Genomic DNA, 23,534 nt, shown 5'->3' with positions numbered 1-23,534 from the left:
TCCATACGCTGCGGGTGCGGCTCTCAAAATGAAATAATACCAATAATGTAAAAAAGAGAGGGGACACAGAGAAAAAGATGTGGAAAGCAAGAAGGGGAGAGAAGAAGTGAAAGAGAAAAAGGCTCAGGAGTTCCTGTTGTGGCTCAGGGGTTAACGAATCTGACTAGCATCCATGAGGATGTGGGTTCGATCCCTGGCCTTACTCAGTGAGTTGAGGATCTGGCGTTGCCATGAGCTGTGATGTAGGTCACAGATGTGGCTCAGATCTGGTGTTGCTGTGGTGTGGCGTAGGCCAGCAGCTACAGCTCCCATGCGACCCCTAGCCTGGGAACCTCCATATGCTGCAGGTGCAGCCAACCCTAAAAAGAAAAAAGAGAGAGAGGAATGGAAGAGTTTGAAGTTTCTGTCAAAAGAAAACTTTGGAGTTCCTGTTGTGGCTCCGTGGTTAGTGAACCTGACTGGCGTCTATGAGGACTCGTGTTTGATCCCTGGCCTCTTTCAGTGGGTTACGGATCCGGCACCGCCGTGAGCTGTGGTGTAGGTTGCAGTTGAAGCTTGGATCCTGCGTTGCTGTGGCCCTGGCTTAGGCTGGCGGCTACAGCTCTGATTGGACCCCTAGCCTGGGAACCTCCATATGCCGTGGGAATGGCCTTAAAAAGCCAAAAGAAAAAAAAAAAAAAAGAAGAGAGATAGAAGAAGGAAGAAGTAGAAAGGGCCACTTTCCTGATGGTTTTAGCTAAAATCCTGGGGAAGGCTCTTATTGGCTGGGCTTAGGTCACATGTGCAGCCCTGAACCAATCATGATGCACCTTCTCATTGGCCAGCCAGGGATATGCCCGCCTCTGGACTGCTCGTGAAATAATTCATGCACGATGTTTAGTTCCTGCAGCTTGAAGAAAACACTTATAAGTGGCCTGTTTGGAATGTTCATCACTACAGGGGAAAAAGCCGGACAAGTCACAGTCGCTGAAAACTAGAAACGCTGGGTCATAGATGGGAAACTCTATATTAAGGTAATGCTGTTTTAGTTGCACTTCCTGCCCTAGGGAAGAAGGTCAGAGAAACGTGTCCTTGAGGCCTGATGGAAGCTTTGGGAGCAAGGTGTTATGCAGCCTCAACAGAATTATCGGTTTATTGGTTGATTTAGTAAATGTTGCAAATGTCAAAGCCTGGAGCTGTCCAAACATGAAATAAAAACTGTTTGGAAGTGGGGTGGATGGCTGTTACTGTGAGGTCTGGGTTCCCAGTCAACTGGCTGAGGGAGAAGAGGGGACTCACCTGAGCTGAGCGGTGGGTCTGCCTTACACCTCCCACCACTTGTTCCCCTCCCCTTTTTGCTTTTTAGGGCCACACCCGTGGCAGGCATATGGACGTTCCCAGGCTGGGGGTTGAATCAGAGCTGCAGCTGCTGGCCTACAACACAGCCATAGCAACGCCAGATCTGAGCCTCATCTTCGACCTACACCACAGCTCATGGCAATGCTGGCTCCTTAACCCACTGAGTGAGACCAGGGTTTGAACCCACATCCTCATGATACGAGTAGGTTCTTAACCTGCTGAGCCACCATGGTAGTTCCCTGTAACTGTCCCTTGAGGGGCCTAAGCTAATCACCCTAATTCCTCATCAAACTCCCCACAGTTGGCTCAGAGATGTGCAGGTGACCCAAGGTTTTCCAATCAGAGCAAGTCTTGGGTTTTATTTTGCTGGTTGGGAGAAAGAGACACTCTGCTTCTGGCTATTGATGTGAGGCATGGATCTGCTACAGCCAACTTACATTAGTCAAGACATTAGCCAAGGAAAATTATGATGTGCCTAGTAGGTATATGTCAAAGAAATGGACCTGGAATTTGGCTGTACTTGGAAGCCCTAGCTCTGGAGATTTTAGTTAAGTGAACCAATTGATTCCAATGATCATTTAAGCTAGTTTGAGCTGAGTTTTCTATTGAAATAGTCCCAACTGAGGTATTCACTTATGTGCTAAAAAGACTAGGGGAAGCTTCAGGCATGGCTGGTTCAAGGTGCCCAAACAATATCAGCAGAAGTTTATCTTCTCTCATCTCTTACCCCTTCCAGGTTGGCTCTCCCAGGCTTATCTCACACTGTCTCAGCAATGTGATGGGAGAGGAACTCCTCTTTTCCGATGCTTTCACCCCAAGTCCTGGTCTTCAGTCTCTCTGGTCCATCTTATCATGTGCCCATTTGCAAACCAATCACTATGACCAAGAGAGATGCTCTGATTGGCTCAGCCTTGGTTATAGAGCTGGAGGGGAGAGGAAATCTCCCTTCAGCCTGTCCAAATTCCTCTCAAGAATTTGGCTTTGGACTCAGTCAGGCCTGGGGTTTCTAGCATTGCCATTTTCAAGCTGTGTGATCACGGGCAAATAGCTGAATCTCTCTGAGCCTCCATCATGCAGATAATGATGGACTGTTATGAAGAGGAAATGAGGTAATCCATGCAAAGCATTGCACAGGGCTCACTGCTGTGTTGTTCTTGTCATTATTACTACTTCCTACTCCAGTACCTCCACTTCCAGGAAGTCTGCCCTGATCACTCCTTCCCCACAAACTAGAAGGAAGTTTCCTTCGAGCTCACAGCCCTTTCTTTTACGATTTCCTATGTGATTTCAGTGTTTTAGTTTCTGCCTGTGTTCACTTCCAGCCCTGAGGGGTGCGAGGGGGTGGGCTAGCTTTGTCTCTGCATCTTAGGAAGAACCACTGCCAACACTGGTCTAGGACTTCTATGGTTTCCAAAGCGTTTCCTTCTCGGCTTTTTCCTTCTGAACCAAAGTGTCATCCTGCAAGGTGCGCGGGGTCCTTACTCCTGCATCACAGGTCAGGACCCTGAGGCCTGGAAGGAGCGGTGCCAGGCCCAGGTCACGCAACAAAACAGTTAGTTGTTTGGGGGCTCCCAGCATAGGCTTGTCATGCTGGACAAACATTTGTTTGTTTGTTTGTTTTTGTCTTTTTGGACAAACATTTGAATCTAGAGTCCAAACCCTGATCAAAGATCCCGGAGACCTTTCTGCATCTTTTTTTTTTTTTTGTCTTTTTAGGGCCACACTTGTGGCATATGGACGTTCCCAGGCTAGGGGTCTAATCGGAGCTGCAGCTGCCGGCCTCCACCACAGCCACAGCCACAGCTACGCTGGATCCTTAACCTGCTGAGCGAGGTCGGGGATCAAACCCGCAACGTTACGGTTCCAAGTCGGATTTGTTTCCACTGCGCCACGGCGGGAACTCTTCTTTCCGCATCTTAATAAGGAGACTCTTTTCACTGGCTCCCTGCCCGTGGCACCTCCCCCTTGAAGCCTTCCTTCCTGAACCCAGCGACATCCCTGCCTGCCTCGTTCTGCTTCTGAAACCCCCCCCACCTGCCGACCAGCCCTGGTGGCTCTGCCTCCGCTGGGCATCTGGACCCGACCTCCAAATCCTGGGAAGGGTGGATAGCGTGCCTGCCCCAGCCCCGTGCCCTGGGACTGCTTTGGGCTCGGGCAAAATACCTGGCTTTTCCAGCACCTTCCTCTGCAAGGCTGCTTACATGAAGAGCCTGGGTTTGAACCCCAGCCCTGCCATGTGCTGCCTGTTTCCTTATCTGTAAATTGGGCTTAAAATTTCAGCTGCTGACCTCAAGGGTCTTCAGGAGCAGGAGTTGAGAGAGGCCAGTGAGAGAGGGCGAAGGCAGGAAGAAGTGACTTGGAGGAATGCAGGAATGTCCCCTCTGACCTTGCACGGGGCGGGGGGAGGGGGGCGCGAGTGGTCTTCCGGCCTCCGAGGCCCTCCCCCACCCCCTCAGTGAATCTGCTCTCAACTCACTTCCTGGGCTGGGGTTGGCTTGTCCTCGCTTTCCTAAACATCTTATCTCTGTGGCCACAGGGACTCGCGAGTGGGCGGGGCGGGGGTGGGGGTCCCCCGTCTCTCCAAACCTCACTTTCTTCCGTAAAATGCAAACCTGAACCACACTCACTTCGAGGGGCTGGGGTGAGGTTGGGGACCAGTGCTGTTCGTGTGGCAGCATCTCGCCACAGGTGGCTATTTCAATTCATCAGTTAAAGAAGGTCTTTAAATAAGTGCAGCTCCTGGGAGTTCCCGTCGTCGTTAACGAATCCGACTAGGAACCGTAAGGTTGCAGGTTCGATCCCTGACCTTGCTCAGTGGGTGAAGGATCCGGCGTTGCCGTGAGCTGACGCAGCTCGGATCCCACGTTGCAGTGGCTGTGGCATAGGCCGGTGGCTACAGCTCCGATTCGACACCTAGCCTGGGAACCTCCATATGCCACGGGAGCGGCCCTAGAAAAGGCAACAGGACCAAAAAAAAAGATTAAAAAAAAAAATGCAGCTCCTTGGTCACAGTAGCCACATTTCAAGGGCTTACATGTGGACAGGGCAGCCAGACAAAATTTCCAGCCTCCCAGAAAGTTCGAGCCCACACCAGGCACCCACTATGTGTTGGCAGAAGTTCATCTGAAGCCGCAAGCTCTCTGAGGGTAGGGCCAGCAGAGAAGGTGGGGACTGGTTGAGGGGCTTCTCTGGGAGGGTGGACCAGGTTCAAAATGGGGAGCTCAGGCTCCGGCCTCGAGGTAGGACACTAGGGCTTCATCACGCCCCTGGCGGAGAAGGGACACCCAGCAGTGGGAAGGGGCAGTGAACTGTCAGAAGGGGTTTCGAGTCATTAGAACTATCAGTGTTGGGCTTTTTTTTTGGTCTTTTTGTCTTTTTAGGGCTCCACATGGCATATGGAAGTTCCCAGACTAGGGGTGGAATCAGATCTGCAGCTGCCGGCCTACACCACAGCCACAGCAACTCGGGAACCAAGCCTCCTCTGGGACCTACGCCCCAGCTCACGGCAACGCTGGATCCTGGCCTCACCTGCTGGGATTGAACCCACAACCTTATGGTTCCTAGTCAGGTTCATTTCTGCTGCGCCACGACGGGAACTCCAGTGTTGGGCTTTTCAAAGGAATAATGGCCAGTGGATTTGCAGTGTTAGGGCCTCTCTCCTACCCCTGCCCGCCCTTCCAGAAGGGCAGTGACTTGTCTTAGCGGCCTTGGTAAGTGAGGGCAGAGTAGGACTTCTGGACACGGCTTCCCTGAAACCAGACCTTGGCATTTTGTCGATGCCTCCCAGGGCCTCCTTGGCGCACAGGCGGCAGGGGAGTGCTGTGTGCCAACCCAGCAAGCCCAGATCCCTCCCAGACCCTGCGGTGGGGGGTCTCTGCTGACCCCACCCTGACTGGAGCAGCTGTGAAATGCTGGGCACCTCTCCAGGGTCCGCTCTCCTCCGGGCCTAGGGAGTGGCACAGAGTAGGAGTCTTGGCGGCACTGGCTGAACCAAAGCAACGGGGGAGCGAGGCTCTGGAACGGGGGCGCCTGCATCAGAGGGTCTACAAGCCCCTCAGGGGAGGGCGGTGGCCCCGGCCCCGCCTTTTTAGGGCACAGCCCCGCCCTTCTCAGCATAATCTTTGTGTGTGTTTTATTGAGGTCAGATACACACATTAAAGTGACACATCTGAAGGGGACATTAGTGAACAGTGACCACATGTACCCCAGCACCTGGCAGCCCCGCCTTCCGGTTCCATCTCCCGGACCTGGGGCTCTTCCCCAGCGCTCATTGCAAGGGGAGGCGCGTTTTAGCGCAGCCTGGGGGCTGTGTGTGTGGGGGGGGGGTCGGGGGCTGGAGAGGGGTGAGTGGAGCTGCGGTGTGGGGGGGATTTGTGGGGTCTCAGTGAAGTTTGCCTTGTGCCTGGGTTCAGGTATGACTTTGCCAGGGTTTCTGTGGGGGTTTGGGGTCGTTGGGACGCGGGTTTGGGTTTCGGGGGTTGCTTAGACTACTGGCGCATAGGCTGTGGTGCTGTGTCGTCTGCGTGGGGTCGTGGGTACCCTCCGTGGGTGGGGAGGTCTTGGGGTGAGGGGGCGCCCCGCGTTCGGGGCCGGCTGGGCCGGGGCTTGGGCGGGGCCAGCAGGCTCGGGGGCGGGGCCAGGGCTGGACGATGGGGAGGGGCCTGAGGGCGGGGGCGGGGCATCCGCGCAGCACGAAGGCGGAGCCGCCGGGGGCGGGGCCCGGGCTGGGCGGAGGGGCGGGGCCGGCGGGCGCGCGCACGCAGCCGGCGCGCCCCCTCCCGGCCGCCATGTTGGCTGGTGAGTGGGTGTCAAACGGAGCTGGACGCGGCGGCGCCGGCGGCGGCGGTTCCGCAGGCTCCCGTCGCTCCCGTCTGCCCAGCGCTACGGGCGCCCGCAGCCGCGCACCCGGGTCGGCCCGGAGGGGCAGGAGCACAGGTGAGCCGAGGCCCGCGAGGCTCGGGGGCCGGAGCGGGCCCAGGGCGCGGACCCTCCCCCTCCCCGGGAGGACGCCCCCAGAGCACGGCCCCTCCCCCAGAGCTTGCACCCCGCCGCCCGAGCGGGGTCCGCACCTCCGGCGGGACCCCTTCTTGCCCCACAGGCTCCGCCCCGCCGGCTGGAGCGCGGCCCACTCCCCATCTGGCTCCCTCATTCCGCTGCAGGGACCTCCCATTTCCCCTTCGGGGGGCTCTGTCTTTCACATCCTCGGGGCCTGGGGTACCCCCCGCTCCCACCCCAGATCCGGGAGCCCCTCCAGGCCTCACCGTCTACCTTTCTGCCTGGAACAACCCCACCCCTCCTCCCCGGGGCACTTTGCTCCCTCCCCCGGGCCGGGAGCCCCTTCCCTCCGGGAGTCGGGGGAGGGGTCCGCTGGTCCGCTGGCGGGGATGCCGGCGGTGCCCCTCTCCGGGCTGCTGCGGGCCCCCTCCCCTCCCCGGGGACCAGGCTTTCCCTCCCCGCCCCCGCCCCACGGCACAGCGGGGACGGGGGCGGCAGAGCCAGGCTCCAGCTGCCTTTTGTTCCGCGTGGGATGGCAGAGACCCCGCCCGGCTGTCCTGCTGGGCTGGTCGGGGTGGGGGCATGGGTGCGTGGGGCCGCCTCTTCCAGGAGACCCTTCCTCGCTCGCGGCGGGGCGGTTCCCCAGGAGCTCAGCGCCCTGGGAGAGGCCGGCCCTTCCTAGAGGAGTCTGAGCCAACAGGTTTTGTTTGTGACCCGGAGTTGGCCCGGTGGCTTTGTGGGGGCGGGGGGCCGCGGCCTTGCCCTCCCCAGAAACGCCAGCGGAGAAACCCATTCCTCCGCCCAGGGGTTCCCTTTGCTGCCCTGGGGAGGCGTCTGAGCCTGTGCTGGAAGGGAGAATGGAGCTTGGCCATCCTGAGAGTTCAGATGGGGGGAACGGAGGCCCCGGAGAGACCGGCCCACGGTCCGGAAGCCATACCTGTCAGGGCCCGGGCTGGAAGCCTGGTTTCCTGGGCGCTCCCCGGGGTGTTTGGGGATTCTTTTTCAGGGATGCTCAGCATCACCCCTCCTCTTTTTCACCCTCACACAAGAAAATGGACAGTAAGAGATGAGACGCGTGAGTTCTTTCTTTCCTCTGCACCTCCCGCGAATGCCCGTGAAAGAAGGGATTGGTACCGGAGGTTAGAATGACTGCAAAAGATGAATCTTAATTTTGAGTCCCCCCCCCCCCGCCGTTATTGAAGATAATGAGGATTTGGCAGCACACTCGTGTGTGCCTCAGCTCTAGATACGGGCGGTCGGCGCTGACAGGTTTCATGCTTGGAACCCCGCACAGCAGTGATGGAGTTTGCACTGATAATTAAGTTTTCATCTGTATTTAAATGAACCTCAGAAGGGACTGCCGTGAGTGAATGGCACTTGTTCCAGTGACTGTGGTGGCGGCGCCGGCGCCGCCCGCATCGTCTCCTCTCTTATTTATCCGTGGTTTTAGTTTGCCGTTTTTAAAGCTGATTTGCTGCTTTAGCTGTAATGTTGGGTTAGCCATCTCTAACCAGTGCCCCCAGGTTTTTCTTTTGTAGGCGGTAAATGAGCTCTCAGCTGTCAGCGTTTGGTGAGATGCAGGTTTCTCGCTGGCACAGTTTGGGGCTGCGTCCCGCGGGCCCCTCCCGGGGAGCCGGTTTGGATGGTGCTGTGGGTGCGCCTTTGTGCCTCCCTGAACCCCGAGGCTGGCACGGGGGGGGGGCGCTCTGGGAAGAGCACGTGCCTGAGGCGTGAGAGAGGCTTCACGTGGCCAACCTAGCATGGTCGATGGTCTTGAAACATGACCCATCGTTTGCCGACGTTCCTTCTAGAAACATAGCTGAGTCCTAATGTAACCGCCTTCCACACGAGACGCGTGTCTCCCAAGCTGGGATTCTGATGAGGACCTGTTGTTGAAAAGTATTTGGGACTCTGATTTACTTTTGTGGCTTGGCTTTTCCTGAACCTGAAGAGTGGCCAGGTCCTATCATTATTTAGGTTTCATTAGAAGGCGTAGCTCTCAGTTCTCGGTGGCCCAGAGTGCCGAGAGATTTCTGCCTGGGACTGTGGTCCTTGTCACTCTGGAAACGTGGTCAGGTGTCGAGCGCTTTCTGGCAGTTGTTCTCGGGGGTCGCCCAGAGCCTCCTGTCGGCTTGGTGGGGTGTGGCTGAGCCTGGTGGTTGTGGTTTTAGGCCTGAGTACCTGGTGACCTTGAGCCTTGGGGAAACCAGGGCTTGGATTCGGGGTTGAGGTTGGGGAGGAGCCGAGGACTTAACCCGTCCTCTCTCGCACCTGCCACCTGGGCCTTCAGCTCCCGCGTTCTGTTTGAACCGCTCTGCCCAGGCTCAGCCACCGACAGCGCCCGCGGCTGGCCCTCCAGCTCTGCTCCCTGAGCCGCACTGCCTAGACTTTATTCTGGAGCCCTCAGCACGTTGTCTGGGTACCTGGGTTCTTGTGACACTGTGACAGCTCTGCGGCCAGGGGTGCCTCTGTCGCTTTTCCTTCTCCTGGCACGTGGCGGGTGCTGGCCGAAGGTCTCCGGTGTGACTGAGTAGCCCTGGGGGGCAGGGAACACACTTACTGATTCCGGACGCCACTTTGTCTCGCTCTCGCACCACCCGCTGCTCTTGGTCCCGCGGCCGCGTGTCAGTCTCAGGGGCATCGGCCCCTTGCACGGGTGCGGGGCCCGAGGCGAGGAGCGCGAGTCGCGAGCTCGAGGTCCCCCGGTCGGTAGGCGACGGGGCTGGTTCACACAGGGCTGTTGGCTCCCAGACCCTGTGGCTGCCGTTACTTCGTCTGCGAAAGTGGCGAAGGGACTGGCTGTGGGGCGAGTGGCGCGGGCGACCCGGTTCCAGTGCTGAGGAGGGAGGGGCCTCCGGTCCGATGTGTGGGGAAGTGACTGTTTATCTCCGCCTGCTGAGCTTTTGGAAACGGACGGCCTTCCTGCTAAGTTTGTCCGTGGAGTTTTCCTTGGTTTTGATGAGCTTGTTCGAGGTGTCTGGAGGTAGAAACTCGGAGAAGCGAATTCAGTGAGGGTCCCCGGGGCGGGAGGGTGTGGCTGGGAGCACCGGTCCTCGGGCTTCTTGCCGAGACCAGTTTTCTGGGTTCCCGATGTCTTGAAAGGCAAGGCTGTGTGAGCAGACGTGTTTGGCGAACGTGACTGCGTGTTGTCTTCGTGTCCACGGGTGACGCCGGGAGCCCCCCATCCTTGAGCAGAGAACCCGAGGCCCCGAGCGCTTAGGTCCCCTTTGAGAACCTGACCCGGCCAGGCCTCAGACCCCGGTCTGGGTGAGTCCCAAACCCCGTGCCCCCTTCCACCAGCTGCTGCAGAGAGCCCCACGTGTAGCCGGCGCTCGCTTAAGTTGGAGGATACACGTGTGAGCTGGGAGGCCCCGGCGGACGCAGAAGGCTGGGCATCGTGAACGAGGAGCTGTCCTTTCCCAGCGTTGGGCTCGGCGAAGGCACTGAGGTTTGAATGTCCAGCGTTTAGTGGGCCCCTTGAAGTGACAGGCTAGCTTGGCGTCCCTTTGGTAAAAGGCCTGGCTCCCCGGAAGCAGGCCTGCAGCGTGGTTACAGGGCTCCCTGCACACACGGGGGCTTTTTCCTGGTCACTCGCCGCGCTCCGCGCACCCAGGCCCCAGAGCCGGCTCTGCGCCTGCCAGGGGTCCTCCCGCCCTCTGGAGACGGGACGCGCGGCGCGGCTGTCTCCCCGCTCGAAGCAGGCGTAGGGATTGGGTGCGCAGAGGGCCTTAAACAAGGGACTCCGGGTGTCCCCGTCATGGCCCCCTGGCCAGTAAGTGGATGGCGGAACAGCAGGCGCGCCCTGAGGCATGGCGGGCCAGCCGGGCTGATGCCTGATCGGGGTTTAAGAGCATCTGTGATGGATCGCTTCTGAGCGCAGGCTTCATGCTTCCTCTCACCCCACCCTCCCAAGGAGGTGTTCTCGCAGGGCACCACATGGCACAGTTTGGCTCCGAAGGCCACGTGACAAATAGCTTTGGAGTCAGGTGTGGGTACAGCTTGGTCTCCTGGCTGGATGGCTTGGGGCCCTTTAATCACGGAGCTTTGGTGCCCTCGTCTCTCAAGAGGGCCAATAATAGCCTCTTTGCAGACAGACGAGCGGTGCTTCTCCGAGGCCGCTCATCGGCCTCGTCCAGCCGGCCTGTGGGCCACACTGCGGCCCCACCCCCGGGGCTCTGATTCAGTGCCGCTGGAGCGAGGCCTGAAGATGGGCGTTTTCTGCCAGCGATGCTGATGCCGCTGGTCCTGGGACCAGACTCGGGAGCCCCGGCCCAGAGGACAGAGTGCAGAGGCACGTGGGGTGTCGGCGCTGGCCGTGCAGGGGACACTCCAGAGCAGCAGGTCTCTCCTGCCTCCGAAATGCTTCTGAATGTTGCTCTGGAGATGGAGGCAGGACCCTTGGGAAGGGAACCTGGTTCCCCAGAGCCGCGTCTCCGCTTTGTTCTCACGTGATTATCCCTTGGGTTGCGGGCACAGGCGTGGCCGCTCAGGTTAGTCTTCACGAAGGAGACCTCAGCACCCGTCGAAGAGGCGGCAAGTCCAGGACTCTTTGAAAAGCCGATTTTTCCTTCCCACACATCAGGCAGGATGTTCGCTGCCAAGGCTCTTTGGACCAGCAGCTGGGAGGGTCAGGCCCCGGTGCTGGTCGCAGGGCGGCCACCGGCGTGAGTGTGGAAGTCCCTCCTCCCTCCAGCAGTTCAGAGTAATTTAACGTTCTTTGGCGTTTAGAGTTTAGAAAACGTTTTCATTTTCCTCCAGGGGCAGTTCTCAGCCAGTCCACCACATCAAACACGTGGGGTCTTTGGCGTGTCCCCTGTGTGCCAGGCTCTGTGTGGCTCCTTTGATGCCCAGTATTTGTTGTATGTCATCTCCCTCCTCCAAGGCCTGTCACTGTTTCTCTTTTGTCTGTGCAACCTCTAAGACGCAGAGGGGTTCGGCAGCCTGCCTCGGGCCACACCGCCCGTCGGTGCCCCAGCTGGTGTCTGCTGCCACCTGTGTCAGATTCAAAACCACGCTGTCTCCGTGGCCTCCCCCTGCAGCTGTGGCAGGTGCTCCCGTCCCCTCACTGTGCCCTCACAACAGCCCTCGTGGGGCAGGCGCTTCCCAGGGAGCAGGGCTGAGGCTCGGAGGGGTCAGGCTGGTTCACGTGCACCCACCCGTGACTGGCCGTCTCACGCCTCAGGAGGCTGTTTCCGTGACACCTCACCTCCCTGGCCAGCGGTGCAGAAGTCCATCCTGAGACCCAGAGCTGCCTGGATGTGTTGCGCGGGGACCTGGGGGACCCCCGCTGGGCTGCTGGGAGGAAGTCTGTGTGACCGGGAAGGCTTGGCTGCAGGAGCGGTGTTCAAATAATTGCCCTGACCGCTCTTTGCGGAAAGGGCTCTTTCTTTTCCCTCTGGGGTCCTGAGGCTCTGCACTTCTGTTCTGTAAACGTGACCTGTGGGAATTGGGGCTGAGGAATCATCTGGTCATGCTGTTGTTAAAATGCGGTCAAATTCGGAGGTCCCGTCGTGGCGCAGTGGTTAACGAATCCGACTAGGAACCATGAGGTCGCGGGTTCGATCCCTGGCCTTGCTCAGCAGGTTAAGGATCCGGCATGGCCGTGAGCTGTGGTGTAGGTCGCAGATGCGGCTCGGATCCCGCATTGCTGTGGCTCTGGTGCAGGCCGGCAGCTACAGCTCCGATTGGACCCCTAGCCTGGGAACCCCCATGTGCCGCAGGAGCGGCCCAAAGAAATGGCAAAAGACCAAAAAAAAAAAAAAAAAAAGTGGTCAAATTCATGCCGAAAAGTTTGATCGACTCTAAATGGCGCATGTAAACGGAAATAGGAAGCCACTGCTGTCCTTCCTCAGCAGGCAGTTCATGCGTGACTTCTAGAAAATGGGTCATTTTTCTGGTCTTACCACGTGTGAGGAGGCTGGGGTGTGTTCCCTTTCCCAAGGCTTGAAAGTTGCCTGCAGCCCCAGCCGAGGGTTGGGAAAGGGCCATGTGTCGGTACCTGCCCTCTGCTCCTGGGAGGCCCTGGAGGTTTGGACAGGAATTTGTTGTTCCGGGAACTCTTGAAGAGGCCGGGGTGATGACTCCTGGCGTGAAGAGCTCCCCTCCAGCGTCTGGCCCCTTCCTCGGGCCCCTCCTCCAGCATCGTGGCCGTGAGGGGATTCTGACACTTCTCTTGAAAGCGCGTCCTCACCGAGCGCCTCTTTGATGCCCAGCGCTGCCGTGGGCCTGTTGACGGTGCTTTGGGCCCACAGGTTTGGGAAAGAGACGATTGGAGGAAAGTTTGTGCCACTTTATAAGGGGCAGTCAGCTGGTGTGGAAGAATGGGCATCACATCCGGGGCAGTTGCACGACAGCTGTGCAAATATAAATACCTGCCGTCAGCGTCAGCCTGGAGGCTGTGCAGCACGTGGCCTCGGGGCCAGAGCGACGTGAAGTGCTGTGGCTTCCGCCACCAGGACCTCGGTCCCCCCGAGAAGACAGAGCTAGTGTTTGTGGAACGGAAGCTGGTGGCGCGCTGAGTTGTGGCTTTGATTCTTGGTTGAGAGGTCAAGAATGGAGAAAAATCTGGAAGAGTCGGGGAGAAGGTGGGATTGCAGCTGGGTCTGGAGGACCAGGAGCTGGGCCTGGGAGCAGAGGCAGATGGGACAGCGGGAAGTGGAGCTGGGGTGGCCTTGGGCGTGTGTGTGTGTGTGTTTCTCGGGGCGGGGGGTGGCTGCTGCGTGGCGTGGGCTCTGGAAGCAGCTCTGCCTGGTGGATGCCTTTCGAGAGGACCGAGATGGCCGCTGGCCCTGATGAGGCTGCGGCCTCGGGATTTGGTGGTGGTGGCAGCAGGGAGCCCAGGTGTGTGTGTGGGGGGCTCTGTCAGAGGCCCGCAGGCGAGGGCTGGGCTGGGCGGGCTTCAGGAGGCTGGACGGGCCACTGTTGCGGAGCCCGCGCAGGGGTGCGAGGCAGAGGCCCTCCTGTGTGCGGAGAGGCGGTGCCTTGGCCCGGCGGGGCCTCACTGCCTGCTGGGACGCTGGATGGGACGCCCTTCGAGCTCATAGCCTTGGCTGCACCTGCAGATCACGTGGCCCGGAGAGCTTTTGAAAAATGCCTGTGATGGGGCCCCACCCCATGCGGCGGAGGGGGAGCCGGTGGCTTTTTTAGAAGTGCTCCAAAGGATTCCGAAGCTTTGTGTGGGCTGAGAAGCTGAACCGTCTGATCGGGGAGCTTCTGGGAGGGTCAGGGATTAGGAGGGAGAAGGCTGGAACCGGAGGGAGCAGGAAGCCTTCGCAGTCACGTGGGAGGGTGCCGGGGCCCTGAGCTACCGGCCAGCCACTGTGCTGGGCCCGCGGAGAGGGCGCCGCGGTGAGCTGGAGTCGTGCTGGAGGAGGTCGGGGACAGTGGGGTGACACCCGGCTGGCTGCCAGGTTCGCCTCTGAGCCGCCTCGGGGGAGGGGGACTGCTTCGCAGAGGGCGCACGGGTGAGGGCGGAGGGGACGCCACCCACCTGTTGGGGACTTCCCTCGGCAGCGTCTCTCACGGGCCCTCGGCCGCTCCGTCCAGCCTGGGAGCCAGGCTCCTTCCTGCGCCCCTGATGCTGCAACTGCCGCTGACCCTGCTGGCGAGGTTGGAAGCTACGTTTCTTTAACGTAATTATACCAGAGATGGTTGTAATTCAGACTTCCTCACCTCGGCGGGTTCACTTTGCTGGCCGGAGATTAGCGTGCGGTTTTACCAGGTGCCTCTCTCACAAACCGCAAAACCGCAACGTACGGTGTTTCCAGAAGAAGTTGGTTGCTAGTCCATTCGTTTGGTCTGCGGTGTGCGTCGTGCGTTCTAGGCTGGGAATACGCACGCAGTAAGGAGTAAGTTCTGCCTTCAAGGGGCTCCTGGCCTGGTGGGGCGAGGGGGCTTCTGACACGGGCCAGGTAATGTCAGCCTGAGGGCGACGTTGAGAAGGGGGTGTCGGACCCTGAGAGTGACCCTGGGTGCCAGAGAGGGAGCAGCATGTGAGCAGAGTCTTGAAGGAAAGGCGCGGGGCTGCAGGCGGGGTGGGCTGTGCCGAGCCCGGGGGGGCCCAGAGGGGAGCGGCAGGCTCTGCGAGCCAGGCGGGCGGCGTGGAGGAGGAAGGGCTGGCCTGGCTGTGTGTGTGTGTGGCCCTCGCAGCTCTGAGTCTTTGGCGGTGACTCCCCCGGCCTCTGCTCAGAGCAGCTCAGCCCTGGTTGAGCGAGGGGAGCGGGAAAGGCTGATCTGAGCAGTGTCACTCAGCTGTTCGAGAAAAACCAAGGCGAAGTCGTTGCTGTGGTGCCGGGGAGCCACCCTGGCGGTGCTGGAGGCTTCCCCAGACCCGAAACGCCGGAGAAGGTGGAGCTGGAAAGGATTCTGGCCCTCTCCCCCTCCTCAGTGCTGGCTTCTCAGGTCCCAGGGTGGCATCGGCAGCGAGCTCGTGCCGCCGCGGTTAACGGGCCCTGGAGGAGGGACTCCTTCCAGCCCAGCAGCTCTGTTTTCCAGAAGTCCCTGGAGCCCTTGATGAGCAGATTTGTCAAGGCGAGGGTGCATGTGAGAGGGCCCCTGGGTACCCAGGAGCCCAAGAGATGGCCCGGCCCTGCCGCTCCGCAGTGTGAGCTAGACAGACGTGGCCCGGGGGCCTGATCCCACGGATGCGTGTGGTTTGGGTTCTACTGTGTCTGTTAACAATTCAGCTTGGTTCTGTATTAGTTTCCTGTGGCTGCTGTAACACCTTAACCGTGAATGCAGTGGCTTAAAACAACGCAGTTCTCTGGCTTAGAATCCCTGCTTGGCTCTCGCTGGGCTGAAGTCCCAGTGTCATCAGGGCTGGTTCCCTCTGGAGGCCCTAGGGCTTCTGTCCCCTTGCCTTTTCCAGCCTCCAGAGGCCCACCAGCCCTTGCCTCGTGGTCCCCTCTTTCTTCAAAGCCAGCGGTAGCCGGTCCTGTCCCCGTCCTGTTCCTCTCGGGCCACGTCACTCGGACACTGGCTCTTCTGCCGCCTACTTGGGCTTTGAGGTCCCTGGATCACCTTGAGCCCCGATAAGCCAGGACGCTCTCCCTGGTTTAAGGTCAGCTGATGAGAAACTTAATCTCGTCTGCTGCCATGTCACGGAATTAGGATGTGGGCATCTTTGGGAAGCCGTTGCTCTGTCTGCCCCAGATGCCAGCTTGAAGATCAGGAGGCCTTGCATAGCAGTCCAGGCTTGCAGCTTCATTGACAAATCAGAACGCTGGGCAGCCAGGGCCCGCACTGCTGCCTGGCAACCCTGGGGCAGTGCCAGGCTCGGCGCCGTCTCTGGATGGGGCTGCGTGCGCCCGCTCTCTACAGCCCCCACCCCTCCCGTGGTGCCCACTCCCTTCCCTTCAGTGCCTGGGCCCTGCTCCGGGGACCTAAGGCCTTACCCATCCTGTTGTGACAGTGCCCGTGTTCGGGGTGCTGGAGCTTGCCTCCCTCCCTCTCCTGTGCCCTCCTCCTCCTTCCTGCACAACTTCGACCACCCCCGCCTCCTCCAGGCCCTCGTCGCACAGCTGCCTCTGCCTGGCACACAGCCTGGCCCCCGTCCATGCCCCCCTCTCTGACTCAGGCTCCGCATTCCAGAGCATCTCTGCTGCTACTGCAGGTGGTAGTGTTGGCACCATAACTCCTTGTCTCCTGTCCCCTCCTTTCCTGGCGTCCAACTCAGGTGCATCCTGGGGCCCTCCGTCTTCTGTCTCGCAGCGTTCGTGTAGAGTAGGTCTGTGTAACGCACCTTCAGAGCAGTGTCCGTGAGGCGGGACCACATAGGCACGTTTAGCTGAACATCTGCTTTGTGCCCTGTGCTGTCCTAGGCTCTGGGAACACGGCCAGGCTGAGGTGGGATGGCTGCAGACCTAGCGCTGGGAGAGCGAGAAGGTGAGACGAGCCCACGGGCAGTTGCGGTGTCAGCCCCTCCTGCCTCTCGGGAGGGAGGCCCTGGCCTGCAGGTCCTGGGAGGTTCTGGGGCTCAGCAGAGGTGTGTCGGCGAAAGCTCCCCCTGTGTGCAGACATCACCTGGACCCCAGCTGATGGCAGGCATTTCGGAGGCCCAGATGGCAGAGGGAGGGGCCAGGCCAGATGCCGCTGGGTCCGGTGGTCTGAACTGGGGCTCTGATTATTTCTGGGGAGCCCTTCGTGTGGCCTCTCGTGGCTGGGCCTGCCCCAGGTGACCCCATGCAGGGGGCACAGGTGGAGGCGCAGCGTTGAGCCTCTGGGTTTGACAGTCTAGGGGCATCTCGTTCTTTCTCGGCAGACTGTGATCCAGTCAGTCAGTCAGAGGTCTTTGGAGACTTGGTTGAAAACAAAGCAAAACTTCGCGTCATGGAGGATTTCCCGCTCAGCCGAGCAGCCTAGTTCGGTGAACCCCCAGCTGGCTTCGGCTGTGTTAATCCAGGTTCCTCCCCGCTCCCTCTGGATTCTTTCGAAGCGAACCCCAGCCTTCCCTCCACTGGTAAGCGCCTCAGTGTGTATCGCTCACAGATACAGACTTATTTTTAAGTGAGGACTGACCACCAGCGGCCCGCACTCGGATGTTGGTGTGCTCTGGGTTCAAGGTTGAATGTTTTCAGTGTGGAATAGTGATTATACAAACGCTTGATGTGGATTGAACTTTGTTCGCAGTTTTATTGTGGTGAGACGACGAGAGTTTTGCTATTTTAATTTTTGGGGTAAGAGACGTGTCACACTTGACCATGGCAACCATTTTAAAGTGTAAAACGTCCGTGGCATTGAGCGCAGTGCCAGTGCCAGGCGGTCTCGCCAGCACCCAGCTCCCCCGGGAGACCTGGCCCCGCAGCAGCCACGCCCTCCTCGCCCTCTCCCCCACCCCCGGCTGCCAGCAGGCCCCTTCCTGTTCCCGGGTTTGCACACCAGGGAACCACGTGGCCTGGGCCGTCCTCTGCGCCTGGCTTCTCTCACTCAGCGTCGGGCTTCCAGGGTCACCCCCGCCCCCGGTCGTGTGCGTCAGGGCTCTGCGCCTCTGTATGAGCGATGCTCCACGGTGTGGATAGACCGTGATTTGTTTGCCCGTCTCTCTGTTGCTGGACACTGGGCAGCTGTGCACAGCCGCTCCTGTCACTTGTCGGTGCGCAAGTTGAAATGTGCGGCGCGTGGATCCAAAGTAGCGTCGTGTAGGGGGGCAGGAGAGTGACGGCCCCTCGCCTCCACTGATTCAGCGCACACGCTTCACGCGGCTCACCGCCGGGGACGCGCAGACCCGGGACGCGGCCTGCACGGAGGGTTGTGCTCGGGACTTATCGGTGCCCAGCTTCTGTGGCTGCGGGTCTGGGGACGGACGCTGGCCTCTCTGAGCCGGGCAGTCGTAGGACTTGCTCCCTGGAGGAGTCGGCACCTTTACTTACCGCGTTCCTCGGTGAGACGGTCAGGGCCGGTGCCCCGGCGTCCTTGTGGCCGTGTGCCGAGTTCAGGATGGCTGGTGGGGTACACCGATGCCAGTGGGGAGATGCAGGGCTGCTCTGGCCTGGTTTATATCTGGGCCTTGGTTTCTGTTAGGAGTGTATTTCCAGTGAGGGGTTAGCGGGCAGTCCAAGGGGCCATCTGCTGGCTGGATGCCCCTGCTGCTGGTGTTGGGAGCACGCTGTCATCTGTGTGGTGCTGTGTTTCCCCCCGGAGAGGTATTCACCACAGGCCCCCAGGACAAGGAGAGTCTTCTGTGGCTCTAGTTTATTTCTGTCTTGTGGACGGTGTGAATCCTCTTTGCTTTGGCCACCAGGAAGCTCAGCTCAGGGCCAAGCATTCGTCCCAACTCTGGTGTGGCCTGGACTTCAGGTTCCTTCTTACTTTGTGGCCCAGTTCCCCTCCCCCTTTTGTTTCCCAGGTTTCTTGTGACTTGCTTTTCACTCTCCTCTGGCTTTCTCCAAGCCACTAGTTCTCAAATGCTCACATCATCTGGGTGGGGCGTGAGCCTGAGCCTGAGCCTGTTTCCGGAGTGCCCTGGAGACTCGAACTGTGGTCCGGCTTGAGAACCACTGCTGCAGGCTGTGTCTCATCTTTTTAGGAACAGGGCAGGATAAATAGATGAAAAGGATGGAGTCGGGAGGACAGCGGGGAGGGTAGGACCCAAAGGAAGCCCAGCAAAGAGGATTATGTAGCTTCTGGTGATTTTCCTGTCAGTGGACCCAGTGGGAAAGCTCTCCTTGGGGTGGAACCACAGAAGCCCCAGCTCGGGGGCTGGGCAGGAAGGACTGGTGCTGCAGAGGTTGTGCCGGGAGGGGCTCAGGCTGCAAAGCATTGGGCAGATTTTAACAGAGACAAACAAAACCAAACCCACTATTCCTTCTCCCTCCCTCCAAAAATCCTAGATTGTGTTCATTTAGTTCTTTGACTGTGAACAAAATCTTGTTAACTTTTTTTTTCTTCTCCACCGTCAGATTATCAGTAGTTTCCAGAGATTACCGCCAGCCAGCCCAACCGCAAGAGACAACCCAGTACAGCCTTGCCAAGCTGGGTTTCTTTTTTGCCCCGAGCCTCGTGGGGAGAGTTCAGGATGCCTGTTTTGGTGGCTCTGCAAGAAGATTTGAAAAGGTCGTTCAGTCGGAAGGACCAAAGGAGAGCCTCACCTGCGGCCCTGTCACTGTAATCACGGGTCGCGTTCTTTCATCGCTCGGAGGGATCGCCTCTGTCGTTGTGTCATGATCGTAACAGTCCCGTGTCGCTGGCGTTCCATCCCGCAGCCCAAGCACCCCTGTTCATGTTGTGGTTTCTTCGCCCCGCGTGGTTGTTGTCTGGTGCCAGGGCCTGCGTGGCCGTCGCGGGATGGCACGCTGCTGCCCCTTGAGTGGCTGCCCTGAGACGAGCCAGCTGCGGGTCGGCCCTTCGCCCTTGCTGTGGGCGGGCGGTGGGGTCCGCAGCCCCGAGAGGCCTCAGGAGGGGACCCCTGTGAGGTAGGGGCTTCGCCTTACCCGCGGGGCTGTTGCGGCCCTTGATTGGGGGATGGGGGGGGGCCCTGACCACGGGCGGCTGCCAGCGCTGCTGCCGAGATTGGCCGTGGGGGGCGGGCCGGGCCCGTGGGGAGGCCCGTGGGCCTGAGACTGAGCACACTGCGCCGATTCAGGGCCCAGCGTGGGGCGTCGCCTCCTTGGGCTCGGTCCCTCCCGCTCTCTGGGCCTCGGTTGCCCCTTGACGACGATGGGGAGAGACGGGGACCATGTGCCCTCGGGGCCCTTCCCGGTGCCGGGATGCTCGGCTTCGTCTTCCGCACCTGCCGCTCCAGGTGAGCGCAGCAGCCAGGCTGGCAGTGGCTCTGCCGTTGGAGGTGAGGTCCGGTTGGCTGAGATGAGGCGTTGGTGACGGGCAGTTGATGGCCCAGAGGAGAGAACAGGCCTTTCCACAGGAGGGCGCTGGCCTGGGGCACCGGCTCCGTCCGCCCCAGCCTGGCTGTAGGTCCCCCGGTCACCGCGCTGCCAAGCCAGCGGCTCTGGAGCCCTTGGCCTGGATGCTGCTTGTGCCCTGACAGTGCCCTCTGCACAGCTCTCCGGTGCTGGGATGCCTGTCCCTGGAGGGTGGCCTGGAGCGCCTGTCAGAGAAGGTTTGCCTGGATTTGCGGGTGGCTCACAGGGCCAGCAGGCAGGTGTGGAAGCAATCCCTGTAGTGGGAAGTTAAAGGCCCCACGGAGGGAGGAAAAGACCTCGGTTTAAAACCAGGAAGGTTTAAAACCAGGAAGGGGGAAACCAACACTGTCTGTGTGGGATCCGAGCCACGTCTGTCACCTGTCGCTGGCCTCCAGGGCCGTCCCTGCGTGGCCTTCTCTGCGCTTAGAGGCTGCAGTCACCCCCTCAGCCACCCCTCGTGCTCCACGCCCAAGGCACCTTCTGTCTGTGTCCACACGAGCGCTTCGCTGGGGGCTGTGTCAGCCTGGCAGCCGGCAGGTGCTGAGGGCACACCTGCCGCACAGGGGGTGCCGGGGCTCTGTCCCTGGTGGGGTGAGGCCGGGCCCCGCTGGGCCGTCCCGGGAGAGTGGGCCGGGACCACGCAGCCGGCTGGGGAGCAGGTGGGGTGGGTGCGTGGGCGCCGGGAGCCCCTGGGCTGCCGCTCATCCTGGTGCTGCTCGCGGTGCCGGCGTCTGGGCTTTTGGCCAAAGGCTTTGATTTTTTTTCTTTTTGAATGAGGATGGGACTGCAAAAAACAATGCTGCGCTCTTTCGAGCAGGTGATGTGTTCACGTCGGTCTAGAATGAGAAGGTGTTGAAGCACGTTCTGGGAAATCTGGCCTTCACCTCTGACCTCTCACCTCTGACCTCCCCACCCCACTGCCTTCTCCCGATAGCAACCCTTGTAGTAGCTGCATCGCCTTCCAGGGCGTCTTTGTGTAAACAAAACAAGAGCAAGTTTATGTTCGTGTCTCTCCCTCTTTGTTCAAACAAAACGTGGCCCACGTCGTGGGGCCCAGAGACTTTGCACGTCGCACCCGGAGAGCCACTGTCCTCGCTGAGCGCTGCCGCGGCGCTGTGATGCCTGCCTTCTGTTCCGTGCTAAATGCCGACCCCAGCACAGAGGCTCCCGGCATTGTCCCCTCTCCCCGTGCTGTGGCCTTCCACACGCGTCTTCCCGCCTGCGCAGGGGGTGTGCAGGTGGCATGTGCCCCAGGGAAGGTGCTTGGGTCAGAGGCTAAACGCGTTTGTCGTTTTGATAGACTTTGCCAAGGCCCTCCTGGGATTAGCGTGCTTGGCCTCACCAGCAGAGGGGAGAGTCAGACTTTCGGGTTTTTGCCAACCTGACAGGTGTGTGACACCGTGGTTGGGCGGTAGGTGTGTGATACTGTGGATGGTAGTAAGTGTGTGACCCTGTGGTTGGTTGTAGGCGTGTGACCCTGTGGTTGGTGGTAGGTGTGTGACCCTGTGGTTTGTGACACCGTGGTTGGTCGTAGGTGTGTGACCCTGTGGTTTGTAGTAGGCGTGTGACACCATGGTTTTGGTAGTAGGCATGTGACACCGTGGTTTTGGTAGTAGGTGTGTGATTGTGTGGTTTGTAGTAGTATGTGTGTGACACCGTGGTTGGTCGTAGGTGTGTGACACTGTGGTTTTGGGAGTAGGTGTGTGACACCGTGGTTTTGGGAGTAGGTGTGTGACCCTGTGGTTGGTCGTAGGTGTGTGACACTGTGGTTTTGGGAGTAGATGTGTGACCCTGTGGTTGGGAGTAGGTGTGTGGCACGGTGGTTTTGGGAGTAGGTGTGTGACACCGTGGTTTTGGGAGTAGATGTGTGACCCTGTGGTTGGGAGTAGGTGTGTGACACGGTGGTTTTGGGAGTAGGTGTGTGACACCGTGGTTTTGGTAGTAGGTGTGTGATTGTGTGGTTTGTAGTAGTATGTGTGTAACACCGTGGTTTTGGGAGTAGCTGTGTGACACCGTGGTTTTGGGAGTAGGTGTGTGACACCGTGGTTTTGGTAGTAGCTGTGTGACACCGTGGTTTTGGTAGTAGCTGTGTGACACCGTGGTTTTGGTAGTAGCTGTGTGACACCGTGGTTTTGGTAGTAGCTGTGTGACACCGTGGTGGGAGTAGGTGTGTGACACCGTGGTTTTGGTAGTAGGTGTGTGACACCGTGGTTTTGGTAGTAGCTGTGTGACACCGTGGTTTTGGGAGTAGGTGTGTGATACCGTGGTTTTGGTAGTAGCTGTGTGACACCGTGGTTTTGGTAGTAGGTGTGTAACACCGTGGTTTTGGTAGTAGCTGTGTGACACCGTGGTTTTGGTAGTAGGTGTGTGACACCGTGGTTTTGGGAGTAGGTGTGTGACACTGAGGTTGGGAGCAGTCTCTTAGCATCCTTTGCATTTCCATGGTGTCAGCTCTAAGTTCTCCTTTTTTTCATTTCTAATTTTATTTTATTGATTTTTTTCTTCATTGGTTACCCTGCAGCATATGGGGTTCCCAGGTCAGGGGTCAGATCTGAGCTGCAGCTGCAACCTAAGCCATTGCTGTGGCAACGCTGGATCCTTAACCCACTGTGCCAGGCTGGGGATCACACCTGCATCCTGGCACTCCCAAGATGCCACCAATCCTGTTGTGCCACAGCAGGAACTCCTCTAATTTTCTTGATTTGAGCCCTCTCCTTTTTATTATTGCTATTATTATTTTTGTCTTTTTAGAGCCACACCCATGGCATATGGAGGGTCCCAGGCCAGGGGTCGAATCGGAGCTACAGCTGCCAGCCTGCACCACAGCCACAGCCACAGCCACAGAGGATCCGAGCCGCGTCTGCGACCTACCCCCCAGCTCAAAGCAACGCCAGATCCTTAACCCACTGAGCAAGGCCAGGGATTGAACCGCATCCTCATGGATGCTAGTCAGGTTCGTTAGCCGCTGGGCCAGGACGGGAACTCCTGTTACTTTTTTCCTGAGCTTGGCTAAAGGTTTATCTTTTTGAGGAACTCGCTTTCAGTTTCATTGCTGTTTTCTACTTTCTTCATCTCTTCCATTTATTTCTGTTCTCATCTTTCTGATTTCTGTCCTGCTGCTAACTTTGGCTTTTGTTTGTTCTTTCTCTAGTTGCTTTAGGTGTAAGGTTAGGTTGTTTATTTGAGATTTTTTCTTGTTTCCTGAGGTAAGATTGTATTGCTGTAAACGTCATCCCTCTTGAAACTGCTGTTGCTGCATCCCATAGGTTTTGGGTTTTTGTCTTTTTTTTTTTTTTTTTTTTTTTTTTTGCTATTTCTTGGGCCGCTCCTGCGGCATATGGAGGTTCCCAGGCTAGGGGTCCAGAGCCACAGCAACGCAGGATCCGAGCCGCGTCTGCAACCTACACCACAGCTCATGGCAATGCCGGATCCTCAACCCACTGAGCGAGGCCAGGGACCGAACCTGCAACCTCATGGTTCCTAGTCAGATTCGTTAACCACTGAGCCACGACGGGAACTCCTGGTTTTGGATTTTTGTGTTTTCATTTTTATTTTTCTTTAGATATTTTTCAATTTCCTCTTTGATTTCTTCAGTGACCCTTTTTTTTCTCCTTTTTTTTTGATCTTTTAGGGTCACATGGATGGCATATGGAGGTTCCCAGGCTAGGGTTTGAATCAGAGCTGTAGCCACCAGCCTACACCACAGCCACAGCAACGCCAGATCTGAGCCGCATCTGCAACCTGCACCACAGCTCACGGCCACGCCAGATCCTTCACCCACTGAGCGAGGCCGGGGATCGAACCCTCAACCTCACAGTTCCTTATCGGAGTCGTTTCCGCTGCGCC

The 23,534-nt window shown here is 58.7% G+C and overlaps 1 protein-coding gene across 12 annotated transcripts in view; it reads left to right on the top strand.

Annotated features, from left to right (window-relative positions):
• EPN2 (epsin 2) overlaps nucleotides 1-23,534 on the top strand; it is a 77,719-nt gene that overhangs the window by 9,349 nt on the left and 44,836 nt on the right. For 4 of the 12 annotated variants that reach the window (XM_021067964.2, XM_021067963.2, XM_084986380.1 and 1 more), the window contains exon 1: nucleotides 6,119-6,273. The exons of 2 other annotated variants lie outside the window; for them this stretch is intronic. Coding sequence is in view for 2 of the 10 variants with exons in the window: in XM_084986377.1 (XP_084842503.1) it covers nucleotides 12,886-12,917 (32 nt within the window). In the remaining 8 variants the exon portion in view is untranslated. Of the gene's footprint in view, nucleotides 1-6,118; nucleotides 6,274-8,960; nucleotides 9,043-12,724; nucleotides 12,918-13,500; nucleotides 13,743-14,159; nucleotides 14,181-16,151; nucleotides 16,216-16,591; nucleotides 16,790-23,534 lie in introns of those variants that run through there. 6 more of the 12 variants (XM_084986377.1, XM_084986370.1, XM_084986384.1 and 3 more) reach the window with 5 other exon arrangements.

This window comes from Sus scrofa, chromosome 12 (genome assembly GCF_054392235.1).
Source record: "Sus scrofa isolate SSC_HxYL_T2T_F1_AM1 chromosome 12, Sscrofa_HxYL_maternal_Yorkshire_Landrace_v2.0, whole genome shotgun sequence".
In the NCBI taxonomy this organism is placed as follows: Eukaryota; Metazoa; Chordata; class Mammalia; order Artiodactyla; family Suidae; genus Sus; species Sus scrofa.
This window is presented reverse-complemented; position numbering and strand designations above follow the sequence as displayed.